Below are 22,601 nucleotides of genomic sequence, written 5' to 3'. Positions count from 1 at the left end.
TATAAAATAATATACTATATTCTATAAAAAATGCCTACTCAAAATATTGATGTTACTTTGAAGCAGCATAATAAATTAGACATTTGCACCAAAAAAAAGTTTTCATATGAAAAGAAAGATAATCCTCATTATTTTTCATATTTCAGAGAATTCTGCTGTGGGGGGAAGATTAAGCAGAGTCAAAGCCATATCATGAAAAATAGGGACATGTAGCACCAATTCAACTAGAGAATTGAACAGACATCCAGATGCTGAAAACACAAGAAATTTCTTTACCATATTTGGCACATTGAGGGCATGGATTAAATGGCCGCCTGGAAGAACCCTAGTCTGTTGCCAAAACCCATTAAAGGGGAAATCTCGAAGGCTTTCATGTTTATGCATGCCTGTTAAGTCACTATCTATTCCTGAATGAGTCACACATTCTTGATTGAGCACATGGCCCACTAACGGAGACCGGGAGGTGACATGGGTGTAATTTTTTTATGCGTTTTATAGCTGGCACGCGCGCTTTACTTAACGCGTGCGTGAGATTCGACTTACTAAAGCGCGAGAGTGATTTACTTAATGCGCGCATACGACCTACTAAAGCGCTTGTGCAACTTATTAAAGCAAAAGGGCGACTTACAAATCTTCCAATTTGACCTAATGTTCTTTAACGCTATGTACCACAAAAACGTGCACTAAATACATTGTCATAATAAACCAATATAGCGTTACCGTTTGTTTTATTTCATGGTGTCATCATCAGGGATGGCCTTGTAGAGCCGACCAATCACAGGTGTTTTCAAATGGTTGGGTCATCGTAGTTTAGGGCCCTTTCTGTTGCGTTCTTCCGCCCGGGGGGAGATTTCTTCAAATAAGGTTCGGTGGTTGGATCATAGCTCCCTCCTTCGCCTGATCCGCATCAGATCCGCATCAAGACAGAGACCGGAGTAAATTTAGATTAGGCGGCGATGCTTTATAAGAAATTGATTATAGAGTAGTTGGCGCAAAAACATTGTGTAACTGTGAAGGCCAACTTTTTAAAAAGGTGTTCTACTTAATTGTATTTATGTGTTTATTTAAACCGTGCTCATCTTTGAAAAAAAAACAAACATCATTATGATATTACTATTTATTTATAAACATAATATATAATTGTTTGATTTATTTCCAAATCCTTTTAGATCCATGTCATTGAGGAGGGGGGTAGGGGCATCTGGATGCTTGCAGACGTTATGGATCGAACCCAAGACCTTTAAAGGCAGATTTATACTTCCAGGCGTGCTTGTCTGCCCCAAACCAGCTGGTTGTAAAATGTGTATATAAATGGGAGGCTGTGAGGCATTATTTGTAGATTTTAATAGCATAGAAAACATCAATCTGTGTTTGCTTTTGGCTGAGCTCAGCTGCTGGCAACCAGACAAGTAACCAAGAAGTAGTCTACAGCTGTTGCCAAGGAGACAGAGAGTATAAAAGCCCATGAGAGGCAGACTTAATCAAGGAGGATCATGGCCTTACAATCCATCACACGGAAAAGAATGGTAGTCAAGAAGAAATTGTGGACGTCCCACAGGTGTTTTACATTCGAGTACCGAAACCCACCACCGAGGGGCGCCCTTTATACACAATGTCGCCCACTATGTAGGCCAATCAACAGCATCAACATCAGCAACACTGGAGAGAATCTCCAGTAACAGAAACCCTGTTAATCGGCCTTATTATAATGAATATAACAGCTCTCGAGAATACCATGGAAATTAACCAATAGGCATCGAATTTGTCTTGTGTATCAACACCCGTTTCAGCTGTAGTCCAGTTTAAACATTGATCGTATTTTGCGGATTTAATTTAATCTTTGAAGATTTCTGTCCTTGTTTTCTTTTTGTTGAATAAAAGTTGTATGCTTACTTTTAAATGAAGAATATATTGAACATACCGCTAGAGGTCGCTGATGGCTACTCACACAGAATTCTGTGTTAGGTTACCATAGCATTATGTCAACATTATGAGATCAAGGAGGCTGCGAGTTATCTGGGGCCGCAGCATACAACGCACAAAACAAACACGTTTTGTTTGACAATGATTGTAAATCAGGGATATAAGCCTCAATGTCGGGAATTCAATGGACCCACGCCTCATTCCACTGCTTTGGTGAGTTCCCAGGTGTCAGGTTGTCATACGATTCACTCTTGTTAAAACGTCGGTCAGTATTAAAAATAGTAGGCCTAGTCTAATCACTATTTGGTAGTTTTGTATTCATTTAAATGATCATCACTTAATATCCTAGCCACCAACTAGGTCAGCAAACATCATACAACTAACTGCCTCTAACTTCAACGCAATTTATTTATCCCATTGGCCTCCATTATGCTCGTAAAATCGAATAATTTACTGCTACTAACCTCTGATTATAGCCTACTTGGAAAAATAATGTGGACCAAAAGCCTATCGCCTTTCGTTACATGCACAATCATTAATAATTGTGAATAAAGTAAACAAGTTAAAAAATATATAAATACAATTCAACCATAAATACAATTACATGGATACACATTTTTACATTAACACGCCTGCTACCACTGCTAATGATAACCAGATCGAAAGCCTAAAAAAACTCTTGACCACCTCTGTCTTTTATTTCACACACAGAGGGCCCGGCCCACCCTGACGAGGCCCGCGGACCACCTGATCCTGGAGAGGAGGAAGAAGGAGGAGGCCAGGCACAAGGTGCTGGAGTTCACCAAGTACCAGGAGACATGGGACATGAGAACCACCTGGCAGAAGAACACCGACCGCCGCATCATCTCCGGGACCATCGAAAGACACGTCCAGGACGCCATGACCCAGTATCAGACCAGCATAGAAGAGAGGAGAGAACGGTGGGTCGATTTGAGCTTTTAGGGTAGCTTTTAGGGCCTTTTCCTTTGTATCCATGTCATTCTAAAGTGCTCATTATGGTTCCTCATCGATGCAGCGCCAGGGGTTTTACTGACCCATTACGTCCTTGCGGACCCTCCTAGCGTCCTCCGCAAGGGCCTGACGTGCGCCTCCTAACAATTAGGCGACGCAGCATCAAGGGCTGTGATTGGTCCGCTCACTGAAACCCGACGCAGAACCAAAACAGGTTCACGACTGCGTCGAAGCGTCTGCGTGGTCATTGCGTTGTGTGTCGACGACATGGAACCATAATCAGCCCTTAAGAGCAATCGTCTGTGGGTTATTTTGTGTAGGTTGCGTAGTCTGTTCGAGGAGGAGGAGAAGGAGCAGCTGGGGGAGATGGAGAATAAGACGGAGACAGTGCCGGAGAGACAGGCGAGGATGAAGGAAAGGGCCAGGACTCTGAGGGAGAGGAGAGAGAGCGAGAGACAGCAGCTGGTCGCTGACAAGCTGGACCAACAGTTCAGGTAGGAGGTTGGCTTGTCCTTGTCAGATATATACAGTAAATCGAAATACTTTGATTTCAATAATATGAGGATATGCCCTCTCAATGTCAGCAGTTATTTCAAATAATGATTGTTTTTCAAATAGCTTATTAACATTATTCAGCATCTCAAAGTGTTTAAAGTGATTTCAGATACTTCTAAATGGAGCGGCTATCGTTAAGGAAAGTATCTTACCAATAAAAAACAATATAATCATGGCAACATAATTCACTATCTTGCTCGAGGAGTAAATACTCATACATGCTCACAATAATAATTCAATGCAGTTTGAAGTTCACCCGAAAAAAAACTTGACGAGATGGTATTGGATGTCATGTTGCCACATACCGCCTACGTAGTTGCAACCAGGTAGCAAAGCACATTTGAACAAGCAAGCACTATTCGTTTGAATGCAATATACAATTGTACAACTAGATGGGAGTAGTTCCTACACAGTGTCCCTTTAAGATCATCGGTCAACCTTTGGTAAATCAGGGGGCCTGAAACCCAAAACCTTCCGGCTACGGCGCCAAACCCTTTCGATACCGCCCTGTCCCCGAGACGTCCTAAACCCAGCATCGTCCACCGGTCGGTCCCGTGTGCTTCCTCTGATTGGTCCTCCCAGGGAGCAGAACGCGGAGCTCCGGGCGGACCAGAGCCGCCGCGGGCAGGACCAGGTGTGCGCCGAGCGTGGCCAGCAGCTGCTCCTCCGGCAGGAGGCGCAGCGGCGGCGGCGGGAGGAGGAGGAGGAGGTCTTCCAGGAGCTGTGGGAGGCGGACTGCCGGGCCAAGGAGGCCAGGGAGAAGGAGGAGGCGCTGCGGCGCAGGAGGAGCCACCAGGAGCAGGCGGAGGTGCTCGACTGGCAGACGAAGGAGGTGGACAGGAGGAGGGAGGAGCAGAGGCTGCTGAAGGAGGAGGAGGCCCGGCTGCTGGTGGGTGTTTCGGTTGATGTTGTTGTTTGTTTTGGTGGTTGTTGTGGTGTTGTTGTGGTTGTGGGGTGTTGGTGGATCGGGTGCACACAAACACACGTATGGGTCAGCTACACGCGTGCAGACACACAAACACACGCACAAACAGACACATGGGTCGCACAAACACACACACACACATACACACACACACACAGACATATGGGTCGTATACAAACATGCACACACACACACACACACACACACACACACACACACACACACACACACACACACACACACACACACAAACACGCAGACATATGGGTCATATATACACAGACACACACAAATAAAAACACACACACATATATTGGTCACACACACACACACACACACACACACACACACACACACACACACACACGGTTCATATGTGTGTATGTGTGTGTGTGTGTGTTCTCCAGCAGGAGCAGAGTGAGATTGCAGGCTACACAAACACAGTCATGGGTCACACACACACACCCACAGACACACACACACACACACACACACACGGTTCATGTGTGTGTGTGTGTGTTCTCCAGCGGGAGCAGAGGGAGGTGCAGGCTCTGACGGAGCAGAGGGAGCAGCTCCAGAAGCTGCAGGCCCAGGAGGCCCAGCGCAGGCAGCTGGACCGCGACCTGCGGCTGAAGATGAAGCGCCTGGGCCTGCAGCGGCAGGACGAGCTGGCCCTGGACATCAGCATCCTGCAGCGGCTCCTGGAGCCGGGACACGACCAGGGGGCCGCCTCGCGCAGGAAGGTCGGTGGGGGGGGGGGGTCAACCTTGTGCAGTTTATTTTATATATTTTGTGTTAGAACCTATAATTCTATATCTAACATGTTTGTTATGTCCAGTACTATTTATATTTGGCTCTATGTATTTATGCATTTTGTATATTTATATAAATCCTGTGTGTTATAGCCTAGACTTTTTATATTTTGATCTTCTTATTTATGAATTTTCCTCTCTCTCTCCCTCTCTCCCTCTCACCCCCCCCTCTCTCTCTCTCTCTCTCTCTCTCTCTCTCTCTCTCTCTCTCTCTCTCTCTCTCTCTCTCTCTCTCTCTCTCTCTCTCTCTCTCTCTCTCCCCCCCTCTCTCCCTCTCTCTCCTTCTCTCTCTCTCTCTCTCTCCCTCTCGACAGAGCGAGATTCGCCTGGAGCAGGAGCGATACCGCCAGCACCTGGCTGACGAGCAGGAGCGGCAGCGGGGCGAGGAGGCGGAGTATGATCGGCTGATGGAGGCGGAGCTTCGGGAGGCGTGGCGGCGGCGGGCAGAGAAGAACCGCGTGGAGCGGGAGGGGCGTGACCGCCTAATGCGTGAAGTGATGGCCACGCGGCAGCTGCAGATCCAGCATAAATGTACGGGCCGCACACAAAGGCGTCACGCTTTAAAGCTGCTGTAGGTCAGCAAACAGAGTTGTGAAGAGAGAGCGAGGGCGAGATTATGAAAGTAAACAATCAAAAAATCTGCTTCCTCCCTCCCTACATTCCACTTAGAAGTGTTGTGTTACGCACACCTGTGATTGACAGGCAAGATGGCTTCCTACCTGAATTCAGAGATGAGAAGGGATCGGTTTGAAATCAAAATGGTCTAATACAGACGACAAGTGACAAGGAACTGAAATTTTCACAGAGCATTTCACTCCCTTTCAGCTGATGGACGGCAAGGCCATTTCTTAGAAAATATCACTCAAATAAAAGGCTCTAAAATCGTACCTACAGCTAATTTAAACACATGTAGTACTACATGATGTCAGCCATAACCTTGAGACATTGGTTCAACACTACTGTTTATTGGTGAACATGTATCTCTGTGTGTGCGTGCATGCGTGTGTGTGTGTGTGTGTGTGTGTGTGTGTGTGTGTGTGTGTGTGTGTTTACAGTGGATGTGAACACAGATCTGCAGCAGCAGATGGAGGAGGAGCGGGAGGAACTGAACCGAAACATGCAGGAGAATAAGATCGTGGACGAAGAGCAGAAGATAAGGTACAGAGACTCCTCTCTTTTCCTAGTGATCTCTCTCTCTCTCTCTCTCTCTCTCTCTCTCTCTCTCTCTCTCTCCCTCTCTCTCTATTCTCTGTTTTTTTTCACCACCAGAAGTAGAGTGTGCGTGCAGTTCCACATTAAACATTATTAAATCAACTCATCATGTAACACAGTCAGGGTCTCCATATCTCCCCCCCTCCCTCCCTTCCTCCCTCTCTCTCTCTCTCCCCCTCCCTCCCTCCCTTCCTTTCTCTATCTCTCCCTCCCTTCCTCGCTCCTTCTCCCTCTCTCTCTTTCCCTCCCTCCCTCCCTCTCCCTCCGTCCTTCTCCCTTCCTCTCCCTCCCTCCCTCCCTCCTTCTCTCTCCCTCCCTCTCTTTCTCTCCCTCCTCCCTCTCTCTCTTTCTCTCTCTCCCTCTCTTTCTCTCCCTCCCTCCCTCCCTCCCTCCCTCCCTCCCTCCCTCCCTCCCTCCCTCTCTCCCTCACCTCCCTTCCTCCCTCCCTCCCTCTGCCTCCCTCCCTCCCTCCCTCCCTCCCTCCCTCCCTCCCTCCCTCTCTCCCTCACCTCCCGTCCTCCCTCTCCCTCCCTCCCTTCCTCCCTCCCTCCCTCTCCCTCCCTCCCTTCCTCCCTCCCTTCCTCTCCCTCCCTCCCTCCCTCCCTCACCTCCCTTCCTCCCTCTCCCTCCCTCCCTTCCTCCCTACCTCCCTCCCTCCCTCCCTCACTACCTCCCTACCTCCCTCCCTCCCTCCCTCCCTCCCTCCCTCCCTCCCTCCCTCTCCCACTCCTTTGGGTGTTGTTGTCATCCTAGTGTGCTAACCTGTTCAATATGACCTGCTTCGTCTCTCCCTCCTCACAGCCAGCGGCGGGCGTGTCTGCAGTACCAGGCAGACCTGCTGACCCAGATCAGGCAGCGGGAGCAGCAGGCTCTGGAGCTAAAGGCCCAGGAGAGCATGGAGCACCAGCGGGGCCTGGAGGCCGAGGAGCAGCACAGCAAGAGGGTCCAGGAGGCGATGTCCTCCAGACCCCGCTCCGACGCCGCGTCCAGGAGGGGGCAGCACCCCTTCAGACGTTCCCCCTCCATCACCACCGCCGCAAACCCATAGAGTTGTACTAGCTGGTTTCGCTAGTGACCAGCTATGGAGATTGAGTTAACCGTTGAGATCGTATAACACTGTCACACTCTGTAAAACGCCACATGAGCATGAATAAAGTGTGATTTACGTGCAAAAGACTTGTGAATGTATTATTATCACGGCTGCGTATTCTCTCAAATTGAGATTATTTTAGGTATCCACAAAGTATCCACGGGTTGCTTTTTAGAATCTAGTCTGACCCAATGCTTTTCTTTTCACTTTGGTTGTAGTGTGATTTGTTTTCTTTGTTCTGCGCCATTATCAGGCGACCTTTTTTACACTGTTAAATGGTATCAAACTTATCAATCTTATCAATCAAAAAGTTGCCTTTCCACTACAAAAAAAAGGAAATCCAGGATGTTTGGAGTCATGATTGTGGCTTTGTCTCCTGTCTCCAGACAGGAATTCAACGACTTGGAAATGTGTTCAACCCTTAATGTTGCCAACGATTTAGAGAGGAGTCATGCGTGTTGCCAGGTGAATCACTTGCTGAGTGGTTAAACTTCGTCAACACCCAATACCAACAGAAGGAGTGGTTTGGGAGTGGAGGAATCACTCTATGCAGTACTATCGCGGTATGCTCAGACAGGTTGGAAAAATATTGCTCAAGTTCCCTTAGCCAGAATACAAGCAGAAAGTCTGCTTTGGAATGCCTTGTTCAAAGAGCCCAGCGCTATTTGAGGACAACTTCATAACACTTCATTGGATCTAGAACTGGAAATCACTAAGGGGGCAAGATGAGTGAATATTATCCATATTGTCAGGTAAGAACTTGCGTCTGGAACTGGTGTCTGACGTGCATGTCACATTTTCCAGGGGAGGTTATGGATTATACCATCAGAATACTATATTGTCTCGCTCCAGTTTTTAAATGGCCTCATACATATTTATCTGAAACTTGATTAATAATTAGATGTGATAAAAAATAATTGCTTTATTAATAACTGTACGTGAGGGATATTTTTAGTTTTATAATGTATATAAAAACTTTTTTTATATTTTTTAAACTTTTTTAAACTTTTTTCTGTACATTTCGTGTCACAGTTATAGCTGTGAAGTTAATGTTCATGGTTAGGTGTAGGGTGAGCTAAGGTTGTAGGCTGTTTCTGATAGCCTACGTCCGGCAGAAGGCAGGTAGTACTCAGACCAACTGTTTACGTTTGGGATGTGGGTGCAGTTCCCTCACCGTCCACCTGGTGTCGCGCTTGAGGCGCACAGGTACAGGTCTACAATGACCCAAGCTGTCTGCGGTTCAGTGAAGTGTCGCTCCAACGGGTCAATGGGTATCGCTGACAGGAAGTAGATGGATCCCGTGTTTACAACAGAGTACTCTCTATGCTGGACAAAAAGTACAACTTTTTGACAGCGGTGTTACATTCGCTTTAACTTCAAGGTTTGTTTTTGGAAAAACGCACGGTGTTTGAATAAGACAAAACCGACTAGCAGCAGCAGCCTGATTCCCCGCTGGGAGACACCTGCTGTTACCAGGAACAGGAGTTCATACCGCGGCGTGACGCGAATGTGGAAGTTATTATGGAAATAAACGGAACAATACGCGAACGTTAACTTAACGTTGAGGACACTACTAGTTTATGAGAAGCTAAAAGTGATCTATAATGTCTACCATGGAGCGGTCGTAGATCAAGTGGACTAAACGATGTCTGTGAACGAGTTGTACACACAGGTGAGCTGGTTGTGTGTGTGTGTGTGTGTGTGTGTGTGTGTGTGTGTTCAAGTGAATATATCGACCTGCGATGATGCTCCTTCTGATTTATGTGCACAATGTGTGGTCCTAACTAATACTATACGTCTGTGTAGTGGTTGTTCCAGCAGTGTATACCGGGGATACATTGGATCAGACGGACAGGTGCATCAGCTGGAGGTTCACTTTGTGTTTGGCTGTATAGAAAACGATAATACTAACATACAATCCTAATATCTATTTGTTTAACTTCAAGCCTTTTGTTCATTCAATTTAATCTTAAGTAATCGGCCTTGTCCTTACAATAGGCCTAGGTCTGCTGCGTTATTTAACCAGTTAAGTAAAATAACAAACACCTGTCCCCTAGTGGAATACATTGTCATAGCACAGCAGGTCTGGGATTGTTTTTTGTTGTTGCAAGTTGTTCTTGAAAAGGAACTAACGAGGATCAAAATATGACATTAGGGACTGAAGGGCACGCAACGTGCATAGCAGAGGCTGTTAAACTTGTCTGCGTGGTTTTTGAACTAGACTTGATAAGACGCCAGGATTCAAACTGTACAAAGGTCTGTTTGGCAGTGGACCTACATTTATGATCTGCAGTGCAAGCCTAAACTGCAGAATATGTTGCGATGTGTATGTCATGATCAAATAAGTACAGTTATGTGAAGATAAGTGTTTAGAAAGACGTGTCAAGGTCTTGGTGATGTAAGAGACATGCCGGGTTTCGATGGGATATGGTTTTATACAAGGTCACATGATATGACATGTGTTTTATGAGTACATGTACTCATAGAATGCATAAAGATTGACATGAAAAGTTCATGATTTATAAACTTTTCATGTCAATCTTTATGCATTGGAGCAAACAAAATCTTTTGTCAAATATTTCATTCATCCATACATGAATAAGAGAAACTAAAATGGGCACGAGCGCTGTTGTTTCCATTGTTGTTCCATTGCACTCAAGTGCAATATGTGGGGCTACTTATTTGTCCCTTAAACCCTAATAAGGCCAATTAATCCACATAATGTTTGCTAAATCCCTGTCTTCCATCTGTTGTATGTTCAACTTTATTAATCCTAGACAGGACATTTGGGAATGCAGTCAGCAGAACTCAAGTTAATCCCCCTCTTAAGGATATCTTTATCGAAAACCATGAATAACAAACCTTATCACATACATCTGTTCCAGCCATAGACGTATTCACTAGGCTTAAAACTGTAACAAGCAGTTCCCTGCTTGGGAACTGCTTCTTTACATCTTCTCTTGACATCTTTGCTTTAACCCATGAAGCTGTTCTCGCGGGATTTACTCTGGCCCCACTGACAACAGGCCTGACTAGATTTTTCTTTCCTTATGTCGGTTTTGTAGGTGGAATGTGGTTATTTGAAACCGGCTAGGGCTCTTAAGGAGCAGGGTAAGCCTGAGTGGTTGCAACCTTCCCATTGTTGGGACACAACGGTCGTGGAGAATCGCAGAAGGATCTTAATAATAACACGCTTCTTAGCTCTGGCATCGTTGGTGGTTTTGCTAGGGGAGGGGTTCAATGCTTGGGATTAGGTTTTTATGCTTCAGCAAACACAAAGAAAATAGTGGATTTATGAAAGGCTTGTAAACAAGTAAATTACATATATTTTTTGTACTTTCGCACAGCTTTAATACGCCATGGATGCAAGCCACAGTACCAAGGTATATCAAAGGTTCGTCCTTTGTGTTTCTGGACCAGAACTGAGGTTCACAATCTGTACTTCTTTGTGATTGGGTCAAAGTGGTCCGACCCTCTGTGCTTTCTGTGGGCTTGTGTAATCCTCTCTGGTTATATAGTCCATATAAAACGCTGTATACTCACATCTTAAGATAAGGATACAGAAAACGTAATCGTTCCACAGAGTGACAGGAAGTGTCCTTCATTCTGTTGATCAATAGACAAATATAATATTCATGGTAATCATTCAAATCAACGTTTTACGTAAATATAAATAGTGTTTGCTACTTCAAGCCTGGTGGCTTTAATGTTTCAATCAGGTACTGTCTTTTTACAAGGCTAGTTTGGCTTCATACTCCATCTATCCTACTTGTATGACCTTATAGGTCAACAGACCAGTAGAACTCTCTAGAGGGTCAACTCTTCCCCAGGTATCAGGGGAAGAATTATGTTATTTGATGACGGTGTGTACAGAGACATGTAGGATTGCTTCCTGAATTTTGTCTCCCTCCTCCTTTTCCTACTGGAGGGGCATCTTGTTCTCGGAAGATACAGGCCAGGCTTGGCGTCCCCTTCTATTTATTCAATGACAGGGGAATAATCGCTTGATCCATCTATTCCGATTTCCTTTCATCAGATGACTCATCCATCTGTCCGTTTGTCAGTTTTAATGACTTCTCCATCCGTTTGTTTTTGCATCCATTTGTCCAGTCATTCGTTCAGTCAATAGGTATTCACTTTCCTTGTCCTTGTAGCTCACGTTACCGGCCCTTCAGCCAGTCATTGTTTCCTGTGATGTCATAAATCCAGATCAAAGTTCCCTGGTCGTTGAGTCTGAGTTCTTCTTCCCGTCGGGCACACCCAGTTCTTTCTCTTTCCTAGAGAGTGATGTCATTCTGCTGACAGAGGGGGCTGAGTTTCGGCCCCAGCAGAGAGCACAAGGCGTCCTGAATGTTTATTCACAGGTTAATGTCCCTCAGCTGTAGTTTTATGAACCTTTGATGAACCTTTATGTAAAAAAAATAGTTTTGTGTATTTTGGTATTAAACCAAGAAAGTCCATATAGCTGTAGTTAAATGTACCCTTATTGCACATAGTATATGTAGTTTAATTTACCTTTTTTATAGCACCGTATCCTAGGCTAATAAGAACTTTTATGTGCAACATCTGGCATTAGAAAGACAACAATGTCACTCCATAATGACAAATAATTTCAAAATGAATTACTAAATAATAATTACCCTATAACCTATAACCAAAACCATTAACACTATAATGCTCCTATACTTTCAAAAATGGTCATTGCGATGTGAAATCACAATGTACAAGCCGTTTAGATCATTGGGTACCTCTTGAAAGTCTTTTTTTCTCTACAGTACTGTTGTTTTAAAACCCTCAGGTTAAAGTCACAGGGGAGGCACTTTTTCCCTCCCTCTCAGCTGTATTTTGTAACACTGTGCCCACCCACCTCCACAGTAAAACCTGTAGAGCAGCTTCTGCTTCCTCCACCTGCCCCTCCTCTCCTTGCATCTTGCCCCAGCTTATATCTGCTTATCAGGAACTCAGCTCTGTAGAGTACAGCTGGTTGGCTGGCTGGGCCCATCATTTACTGCTCTTTCAGGGAATTATTCAAACAAAGAGTCCCTAAACACACCTGTGTGCTGGTGGTGTGATTAATGTATTTTCTAAGGGAGGCAACGAAAAAGCGAGCCAAGATGGAAAAGTAGAAAGTGTGTCAAATGACGTCATCAACTCCATTGTCTGAAGGATGATGAGCAACAACAAAGACGATTGGTTGATTTAATTAAAATCCGACCTATCACCAAGTGACATCCAGTGACAGCATTCCTACAGCCGTGACCTTACTTTGGCCCAGTTTTCCCTTGTAAGCTATTAGTCACAATAGACAGTGGTACGGTTATTTTTACTCTCAGTAACTCCTGGGCCAGATTCACTCTGTACTGCAATGCAAATAATGGGTCCGGTTGTATTGTTTAGGGTGTTTGAGTCCAAGCCGAAAGGTTTTGGATTTGATGCTCGTTGTCCGCAGTCTGCAAATGCATGCTTGAGCAAGATGACTTGTCCGCTATATAAATTACATGTCTTTACTAAGTTGCTTTGGATAAAAGTGTCAGCCTAATAAGACACTAACTAGTTAAAGTGTGTGGGTGTGCATATGAATTAGGGATTGGGGAAAGGTTGCTTCTGGATTCTTTCCTAAATATTGTATCTGTACTTGGGGGGGGGGGGGGGGGGGGGGGGCGAAACTTGAAAGTGCTCTTAGTTTGAGAAGAGAGATTAGTACTTAAGTTGCTTGTTCATGCCACAGCATTGATATAGACCGTGGCAGTGTGGTTCCACTTGGATTCCATCCATGTTTAACCCCATAGGAAAATCCTTCCATCTGTAAACACGGCCAAACTCGTCAATTCTCGACCAATCACAAGACAGCAAAGACATTTGTGGTTGCCACTCTTCACTTACCATGCAACGGCAACTTTGAAACTTGGGACATTTGTGGGAAAGCATGACAATGCCATACAGGTGTGGACACCCAAGCGGGTTTGGTTACAGTCTTGTACAAAACTTGTACACCCTCGCTAATTTACTTCATACAATCTGCGTTAAAACAAAACCACTGGACTCAGCTGTCTCAACTAACCAAGGCTTTTATGTGAGGTTAGAGTTTAATGGCTAAAGACTCTAGTTATCCTTCCAATATCCTCTACATTGCCAAATCCTTTATTTCTAGTTTTCAATATTAAACTTGAATTTAATTATACTGATACTGCCTTGTCAAACATCCGACCAGCTGAATAAGTAAAACCAAGCTTTGTCAACGTCAAAGGCAAAACGCTTCCAGAAACCTGAGAGTCTTGAAGTGACCACTTTACCGACCCGGTCTATAGTGTTTAAGTATTTGGATTTGGATAACATATGCGTGTTTGGATAGCAAGAAATATATGATGTATATTTATGTTGTTATTAACATGGCTTCCTGTTGAATGATCAGAGAAGGGAGAGGGAATGCTGTTTTGCTATTCAAATTGCCTTCTGGATTTTCTAAGGTGGATTTGCATGGGGAAAAAAAAGCTGGTGATGTCATGCACGTTCTGTCATAATGGTGCCTTCAAAACGGTCAGAGTTTAGAATCTGAGTCCAATTTTGCGAGTATTCATACCATGTCTGAAATGATGAAATGAAAAGTCACCCAAACGAACACTGTGTGTGATGCAAAGACCACACACAATTCTTCTATTTCGTTCTGATTAAAGAGACGGTGATGAAGATTGATATATTGGATCCTGGTCTTCGGAAGAGACTTGCTGGCCAAACTAAAAACCTATAGCCCCGGCCCCCGACTATGAAGCCACAGAGGAAGACACTTTGTGAATAAACTCACCAACACAATGGTTTCCATGCAAATCGACCAACATGTTCGTGTTATTGAGTGATAAGAACCACCCATGCACACATGCATAACCAGCAGATACTGGGCATGTTAAACCCATCAGCCCAGATTATCATCTTGTCTGTCCTCCACTACTGGGCGAGACGGTTCCCCACCACACCTTGTTAGGTGTGGTGGGGGCGGGGCACTGTTGTATCTATCTAAAAGATAGATACAAATATGAATAAATCGTGGTTAGTTTGCCGGTTACATTAAAATCAAATCAAATCATTGCCACTTGGCTAATTACTTGCTTGATTATTATTGTTTTATATCTGACCAGTAGGTGACTCAGAACATGCATTTAATCCATAATCTGTTAATTGCAAAGAATAATCGCAGTATTAGCGCAAAAACAATCACAAGCCTAATTCCCGTCCTAATTGTGTAGCCCGTCTTGCTGATAATAACTACGCTTCAAGATTCCAAATGTTTACGGTCATGGTGTGGGTTTGCGTGACCACAGAGGTCATGTGACCGTGGTTCTGTTTGCAGCGGAGGCTGCAGACAGACTCGTCTCTGGACATGAGTTTCCCCTGGCATGCCCATGGTAGGCCTATGCATGGCTCCCGGGTGGCCCTGCGGTCTTCCTCAGCCAAGCGGGACCTAAAGTGCTGAGGTCTCCTTTCTGGGTGTGGGCGTGTGGGCAGGGCATGGGTGGCCCAAACCTGGGGAGCAGGTTCCTCTGTGAGGGTGGCGGTGGTGACGGTGGTTCAGACCATGCGGGGAAGGAATGCTTTGTGGTGGTTAGGTTGTTCCCCTCCAGGTTGACATGTGTACTGGGTCAGATTGCTGCCACTGTCTACATCATGGTGGCCTGAGGCCCACAAGTAGCATCCTCGTCTAGACTAAACTAGTCCACGACGGCCTGTCATTTATCGACCAACATCAACGACTATATAGTAAATCATGGTTTTAAAAGTATAATTCAAGAACAGCTCACTTCATGTCCTTTGGTATAGTCCTTCAATGTCCATCTCATGAAATGCATCCTTAATTAGATAACCAAATTAAAATACAATTCATGCATACACAATACACAATATTTCCCTTATAGTGAACAACAGTAGGTGAGTGGCGCTAGACTGAAATGCTTCAGACAGCTCAGGCTGTGGCCTTAGGATTCCCATGATAAAGCTTTACTCTTTTCCGTTGTCTGTCTTGATAAAGCCTTTAGATGTCTCCATAAGATGAACCCTGAGATGATGATGATGATGATGATGAGGATGATGTTGTTCCTCTCTGCAGCGGACTCGGGTGTGGATCGCCGACTCTGAGGATGTGTGGAAGCCGGCGGAGATCACCAAAGACTACAAGGAGGGGGAGCCCATCCTGCACCTCAGGCAGGAGGATGAGACGGTAACCACGCCGACACCGACTGGTACCCGTGGCATGGCTGAGAGGGGCCCCCAAGAGGGGTCCCTAATCCCCTAATGGCCGCAGGACTGTAAACTGTTTCTGTAATTGGACAAACAAGATGGATTGCCGATGCAACACAGTCGCACTATTGCGTGCATTCAAATGCCATTATCTCACATGAATGACCAGTCCTACACGCATGACGGGGACTGTAACCCTGTCACCACTCATTATGCAGAGTTTATTCTGGATAGCGCTAGCAAGACAGACAGTGCTAAACAGCACTAAGGAGGGAAAGTACTAATCAGGTGCGCTAAAACGCAGAGAAAGACTTTTGTTATTATTGCTAATATTTCCTATTTAATTCATGTAAATATGTTATTTTATTATCCAATGGACAATATTTGCCCAAAACGCTTTCTCAATCTCAGCCACTGATACTTTGATCCAACACCATAACAGGCTGCCAAACTTAATGTACTAATTCATCTTCTTTTTAACCATTTAGCCCCTTGAGTACCGTATCGGTCCGAAAGACCCCCTCCCCTTCCTACGAAACCCTGACATCCTGGTGGGAGAGAATGACCTCACGGCCCTCAGCTACCTGCACGAGCCGGCCGTCCTGCACAACCTCAAGGTCCGCTTCCTTGAGTCCAACCACATCTACACCTACTGTGGTGAGTCCCCGTCGGCGCCGGCGCCGGCGCCATGGCCGGGCCTCGGAGCTCGCCCCGTCTCCAAACACAGCTGGAAACATTGAATAATGTGGAAAACGCTTTAAGACTGGTTTCCACATTATTCAATGCTTGAAGCCCAATAAGGTGCATCATTGAGTGGGTAAACCAACCACGGGAATGAGACGATACCAGTATTAAAGCTAGGGTGGGCAATTTATTTTAGAAGCATTTTATGTAATATTTGTTTATTGTTTTTACATTACAGACGGTTATCAATAAATCAAATGATGTGACAAAAAAAAAAGAATCAGGTGTCTGTGGCTGTCGCAGACCTGTAATTAGCCTGTCCAATCATTTAATTCCCAGTGATATGATTGGATGGCTTATCTGTCCATGCACTCATTGAACTCAGTCATCCGCAAGGCTAGGTAGACCTATTGCTAATGCTAGCTAGCTTGTCACGTGTTTTGGGGGTGTGGCTTTGGAGGGAGCGCAGACGAATAAAACAAACAACGTTTTAAATGTTTTATTTGGTTTAAATGGATCTGTCGTAATGTGGACAAAGATTTCCTGGGTAATCTCTTCGACTTTATGATGTCACTGAGGTATTTATGTCCAAACTCCTTGTAGGTTAAAGCTGACTGCGGTCTATAAATATCTCGCAGAGGGAGACCACACCTGTCTGTTACAACAGCGTTCTCCAACTGTCTCTCAGTCCATGACACACCTGTGTACCACATACCTTTACGGCTCATTAAAGCCCCTTGCCTTGTTTGCTGTTTGTTAGGAATTTCTGGGGGATTTCCATAATTTAGTTTCCTATCTTTTATAAACAACATCACAACATCAGCTTTTAGGCCTAATACAAGTTTATTGTTGATTAGGCCTCCTTGAACTATGTTATGGTTTTATATGACCTGTGTCCGCAGTGTTAAGGTTTTTGTTTGCAGTGTTGTAGCAAGACCAGCACATGTATGGCAACAAAATTGGACAAAAAGGATTCCTCAGGATTTTTATATAAAAGCTATTTTAACTTTGTCTCATTGCAAAATCAACAATCCATTTTGATGTTAAAAATGAAAAACAAAGTTTTGAGTATGCTAATTATGTTGAGTCGTTTTTAATGAAGGACAACCGGAAACTAGGAATAATAATTAAACTTATCTGGAGTGAAGCCTTGCAGAGGGATCCAGAATCTCTTCTATATTCCAAAGAATACATTTCTTTTGACAATAATTCAACTACAGCTAGCTTTAATCATACAACTGTTCTTTCAGTTAAACGAAGGAAAAAACCGAATCTTATGAAACGTCATTTATTGATATGACTTTTAATTGACGTGAAATGATATTGATTGTGGATCCATCATCCGTCCCCAGGGATCGTGTTGGTGGCCATCAACCCCTATGAGCAGCTGGCCATCTACGGCGAGGAGGTGATCAATGCCTACAGCGGGCAGAACATGGGGGACATGGACCCCCACATATTTGCGGTGGCGGAGGAGGCGTACAAGCAGATGGCCAGGTAGGAGCGGGGGGTAAACACGGACCACCTGGACGCACCTTGTAGTCACATGTCTACCTCGTCGTCGTCGTCGTTGTTGACGTCTCTTTGTGAAGATGATGAAGGAAGGGCTCAACACTGACTCCATTTTGCTTGCTTGTTGGACTGAAAATAGACCTGTGCTAATTCCAGAGTATTTTTTTTGTTTATTTATTGAAAAGAATCATTGCTATTTATTCCCTATATTTTTCTTTCTATGAGGGACATTTCAGTCATGAGCAAAAAGTCAATCCATCCATTAACACTCGCTTAAGTTTTTGTGTGGCCCTAGCTTTTTAGACCCAGGACGAGAACAGTGCTGCTTTTGACAGAAGTCCTCGTATTGTGACAGCGTATACTGCAGCCTCATCATACTGCAGTCTCACATTATTATGTGTCAAGGATTATTACAAAAAAGACATGATCAAATGATCTTGCGTAGGAGGAAACCTAGACTAATTGCAGCCATCACAATCATCATTTGTGAAGGGATGGATTGGGCTGAAAGGGGTCGTTTTAACCCCGATGTTCATATCTGCATTGGCGTGCGAGGATAATTGTGGTCTTCTTATCTTCAGCTCATTGATTTGACTGAAACCTTCCTACTTAGTTTTATTGTACTGGCACATGATCTGTTTATGGATGGGTTTTTCCATTTTTACTTAGAAATATGTATCCAATTAAGAACCTCGATATGATCCCGTGACTTGAGGATCTATGTTTGTACCACTTAGGCCTCCCCTTCAGTCACTCATCTCTGTGTTCTCTTGTTAAATGGAGCCTTTACAGTTTGTCTAAAAAAAAGAAAAGATCAAATGATATTCAGTTCCCTGTGCTCTACATATCCTTTATCCGTTCGGTATAATGTAACGTTTGTACTTTAAACATGACACTGCCAATCATAAGTCGTCAACTTTATTGTTGGCCCCCGAACAAAAGGTTATTCAAATAACATTGATGATGATTTATTTTTTCCCCAACACCCCCGACTTCTCCCTCCCCAGGGACGAGCGCAACCAGTCCATCATCGTGAGCGGCGAGTCCGGCGCCGGGAAGACGGTGTCGGCCAAGTACGCCATGCGCTTCTTCGCCACGGTGGGCGGGTCGGCGGGGAACACCAACGTGGAGGAGAAGGTCCTGGCCTCCAGTCCCATCATGGAGGTGAGCCCGTGGTTTCCCCTCATCCAGCTGGGATCCGGCCGTTCCACACGGTTTTCTGTCAACATCAACAGTTGTGGCCGACCGACACCGTGCACAGCAACGTGATTTGTCATCACAATGTTTTGTGAAAACGTTGGCTCTCTGTCTATACAATGTTCCTGGCTGTTTGTATTTAACGTGTCATCCACTTGCTCACCTTTTGATGTTTTCATATAAACATCATGCCCACCCTTTTTTTCTGCTGAAGAAGCTTGGTTGATGCTGTCTGTGTTTTGATGGCAATTATCTTCCCATGATCATGCCGTTTTATTTAAAGTAGTAGGTTTAAGACTCAGAAGTTCCTACATACATACAATTCTACATTTAGTCCCTTTTTTCTTTTTTAAATCAAATACTTTTGTGGACAATACCCCCTTATTGATATCATGTAATTTCCAAGGTCTCTCCCTTACCTAAGAGACACAACCTTAACATTGATATAGTCTGGTCACCTTGCACATTGTATTTACTTTAGCATTTTAACTTTGAATCCTTCTATATGTACCGGCTCCTGAAGTTCTTTTTCTTCCGCCCATGAAGGCTATCGGAAACGCCAAGACGACCCGCAACGACAACAGCAGTCGCTTCGGGAAGTACATCCAGATCGGTTTCGACCGGCAGTACCACATCATCGGGGCCAACATGCGCACCTACCTGCTGGAGAAGTCCCGCGTGGTCTTTCAGGTGATTCCCCTTTACCTTGGACTTTCAGGTTAAAGGTTTAGCGACTTTTTAAGTGGTCAGGTTAAGGTTAAGTGACTGCTTTAGTGTTCAGTAGTTGAGGTTAAAGCTATCGCTGTGTTGTGAAGTGCATTTTAAAGTTGTATGGATGTATTTGTGTTTCCCTGTAGGCCGAGGATGAGAGGAACTACCACATCTTTTATCAGCTCTGTGCCTGCGCTAGTTTACCAGAGTTTAAAGACTTGGCCTTGTGTAAGTACACTTCAACAAGCACTATGAAGTGTTATGTGTTTATTGGCTGCAAATAAGGAGATTTGTTAAAAGGCCTTTTGGGCTGAGAGTTCCAGGAAGTAGAGGGAACGTGTTATCTCCATGGTTACGACAATCAACTTTGTGATACCTTATTTTAGGTATGTAGAAATAACTGCGTTATGTAGAAATGCCTCGGAAAAGGCCCTTTAACGTCACAAAATAAGGGAAACTTGAGTTCGGAGCAGAGTGAAATGGTGCTTCTCTAAATCGTATTTTAGTACCGGTGACAATAAACTATTGCAGACATTTTTCTGAAAGTCTATTCATTGATTGGTTTCCTCCCCCTCTGTGTGTGAATTCAGCGAGTGCAGAGGACTTTATCTACACGTCGTTCGGGGAGAACATCTTCATAGAGGGAGTCAACGACGCGGTGGACTTTGAGAAGACCAAGGAAGCTTTCACCCTCCTGGGTAACAGTCGCACGGAACTAGTATTACTATTTACTACTGTCTAGTGGTTCAGCCCACGCTTCCACTTTAGCAGATGCCTTTGGAGGATGATTCCCCTGTAAGTAGTCATCTGAAGCGACAGGGGATTCAGAATCATGTGGTTCAGGATTCGTCGTAGTTGTAGGCCTACAGGTTAGACTAAAGACCCGGGGATACCCAGTACTTTATGGACTCGGAGTAGAACCCGTTAACTACTGTGCTCTTTTGCCTGCATACTATTCAAGTTTTGTAAATTAATTTGTATTTCATGGTTGTAATAATATATCACTTTTCAAAAGCTTAACATAGTGAGTCTTTAATCCTCTGAATGTAAGTGAAAGGCCTGCGTGTGTCTTGACTCGGGTGATCAGGTGTGAAGGAGAACATGCAGAGCAGCATTATTAAGATCATAGCTGCCATCCTGCATCTGGGCAACGTGGAGATCTGCTCCGAGCGGGACGGGGACTCCTGCCACGTTTTGGTACGTCAACATTAAAGAGAAGCTAGTACATTATGAATCATTATGTAATCCCATTGTTGTTATTAAATACCATTTTGATGCTAAAAACAATTGTTTGATCGGAAAACCCCATTGTTGATGTCCCATAGAATCGGATTGTTATTCATAGAGTCCCATCTCCTAATGTAAGAAAATCCAATGAATTGTTTTTATGAATTCAAGCCAAAGCCTAGCGTTGTTAGAATCGCGTTCTGAGAAGGTCCTGAAACCCCATGTGTGGTAGATCCTAAAAAGCCCATCGTTGATCATATAGTTGATCATATAATCACGCAGTCCCCCTGACGACAAGGAGCATCAACCAATCCCGTTGTTGATCGCACATCATATCCCATCGATCGCGAATCAAACTCATGTAATCAAAGGACGCTGACTCGACATTTGACCCTAAACCCCCACGTCCGTCCGTCCCCCTCCCCCCCCCAGGGCGAAGACCGCCACCTGAAGCACTTCTGCCGCCTGCTGGGCGTGGAGCTGGAGCAGATGGAGCACTGGCTGTGTCACCGGAAGCTGGTGACTTCGTCTGAGACCTACGTGAAGAACATGTCCTGCAAGCAGGCCAGCAACGCCCGCGACGCCCTGGCCAAGCACATCTACGCGCACATGTTCGACTGGATCGTGGAGCACGTCAACAAGGCGCTGCACACCACCGCCAAGCAGCGCTCCTTCATCGGCGTGCTGGACATCTACGGGTAACCCCTCCTATGAAATATACAGCATATATACAGGTGCTGGTCAAATTATTAGAATATCATGAAAAAGTTGATTTATTTCAGTAATTATATTCAGAACGTGAAACTTACATATTATATCAATTCATTACACACAGAGTGATATATTTGAAATGTTTATTTCTTTTAATTTGGATGATTAGTACTGACAATTACTGAAAATCCCAAATTCAGTATCTCAGAAAATTAGAATATTAGTTACGACTAGTACAAAAAATGATTTTTTAGAAATGTGGGCCAACTGAAAAGTATGAACATGGAAAGTTTCAGCATGTATGGCAATCAATACTTAGTTGCAGCTCCTTTTGCCTGAATTGCTGCAGCAATACGGCGTGGCATGGAGTCGACCAGTCTGTTGCACTCCTCAGGTGTTATGAGAGCCCAGGTTGCTTTAATAGTGGCCTTCAGCTCTTCAGCATTGTTGGGTCTGGCATCTCGCATCTTCCGCTTCACAATACCCCATAGGTTTTCTATGGGGTTAAGGTCAGGTGAGTTTGCAGGCCAATCAAGAAGAGGGATACCATGGTCCTTAAACCAGGTACTGGTAGATTTGGCACTGTGTGCAGGTGCCAAGTCATGTTGGAAAATGAAATCGTCACCTCCATAAAGTTGGTCCGCGGCAGGCAGCATAAAGTGTTCTAAAACTTCCTGGTAGACTGCTGCATTGACCCTGGACCTCAGGAAACACAGTGGACCAACAGCAGCAGATGACATGGCACCCCAGACCATTACTGACTGTGGAAATTTTACACTGGCAACGTGGATTCTGTGCCTCTCCTGTCTTCCTCCAGACTCTGGGACCTTGATTTCCAAAG

At 44.7% G+C, this 22,601-nt stretch overlaps 2 protein-coding genes across 3 annotated transcripts in view; both read left to right on the top strand.

Moving 5' to 3' along the window:
* Positions 1-1,987: 1,987 nt before the first annotated feature.
* cfap53 (cilia and flagella associated protein 53) lies at positions 1,988-7,573 on the top strand. Its single transcript, XM_030354783.1, has 8 exons — positions 1,988-2,136; positions 2,635-2,864; positions 3,216-3,389; positions 4,033-4,339; positions 4,903-5,118; positions 5,502-5,718; positions 6,243-6,345; positions 7,201-7,573. Exons 1-8 carry the CDS (start codon positions 2,065-2,067, stop codon positions 7,445-7,447), a joined length of 1,566 nt encoding a protein of 521 aa, XP_030210643.1. The 5' UTR covers positions 1,988-2,064; the 3' UTR covers positions 7,448-7,573.
* A 1,151-nt stretch (positions 7,574-8,724) lies between these two features.
* Positions 8,725-22,601, top strand: part of myo5b (myosin VB) — a 40,755-nt gene continuing 26,878 nt past the window's right edge. For both annotated transcript variants that reach the window (XM_030354287.1, XM_030354288.1), the window contains exons 1-10: positions 8,725-9,161; positions 15,588-15,698; positions 16,207-16,375; positions 17,755-17,899; positions 18,922-19,078; positions 19,658-19,801; positions 19,969-20,050; positions 20,413-20,520; positions 20,910-21,019; positions 21,482-21,747. In XM_030354287.1, the coding sequence (XP_030210147.1) occupies positions 9,135-9,161; positions 15,588-15,698; positions 16,207-16,375; positions 17,755-17,899; positions 18,922-19,078; positions 19,658-19,801; positions 19,969-20,050; positions 20,413-20,520; positions 20,910-21,019; positions 21,482-21,747 (1,319 nt within the window). In that variant the 5' untranslated portion in view covers positions 8,725-9,134. The remainder of the gene's footprint in view (positions 9,162-15,587; positions 15,699-16,206; positions 16,376-17,754; positions 17,900-18,921; positions 19,079-19,657; positions 19,802-19,968; positions 20,051-20,412; positions 20,521-20,909; positions 21,020-21,481; positions 21,748-22,601) is intronic.

The sequence above is a fragment of the Gadus morhua genome, chromosome 4 (genome assembly GCF_902167405.1).
Source record: "Gadus morhua chromosome 4, gadMor3.0, whole genome shotgun sequence".
Taxonomy (NCBI): domain Eukaryota; kingdom Metazoa; phylum Chordata; class Actinopteri; order Gadiformes; family Gadidae; genus Gadus; species Gadus morhua.
Note: the sequence above shows the minus strand (reverse complement) of the source record. Positions and strands in the feature narration are given on the sequence as shown.

What these genes read in the sequence shown, in the direction of transcription:
- cfap53 (XM_030354783.1), top strand. Translation starts at nt 2,065, where the DNA reads ATGATTGTAAATCAGGGATATAAGCCTCAATGTCGGGAATTCAATGGA. An exon ending in AGGAGGAGGCCCGGCTGCTG is followed by an intron (nt 4,340 to 4,902) that starts GTGGGTGTTTCG and finishes TGTGTTCTCCAG; the next exon opens with CGGGAGCAGAGGGAGGTGCA. An exon ending in GGGCCGCCTCGCGCAGGAAG is followed by an intron (nt 5,119 to 5,501) that starts GTCGGTGGGGGG and finishes CCCTCTCGACAG; the next exon opens with AGCGAGATTCGCCTGGAGCA.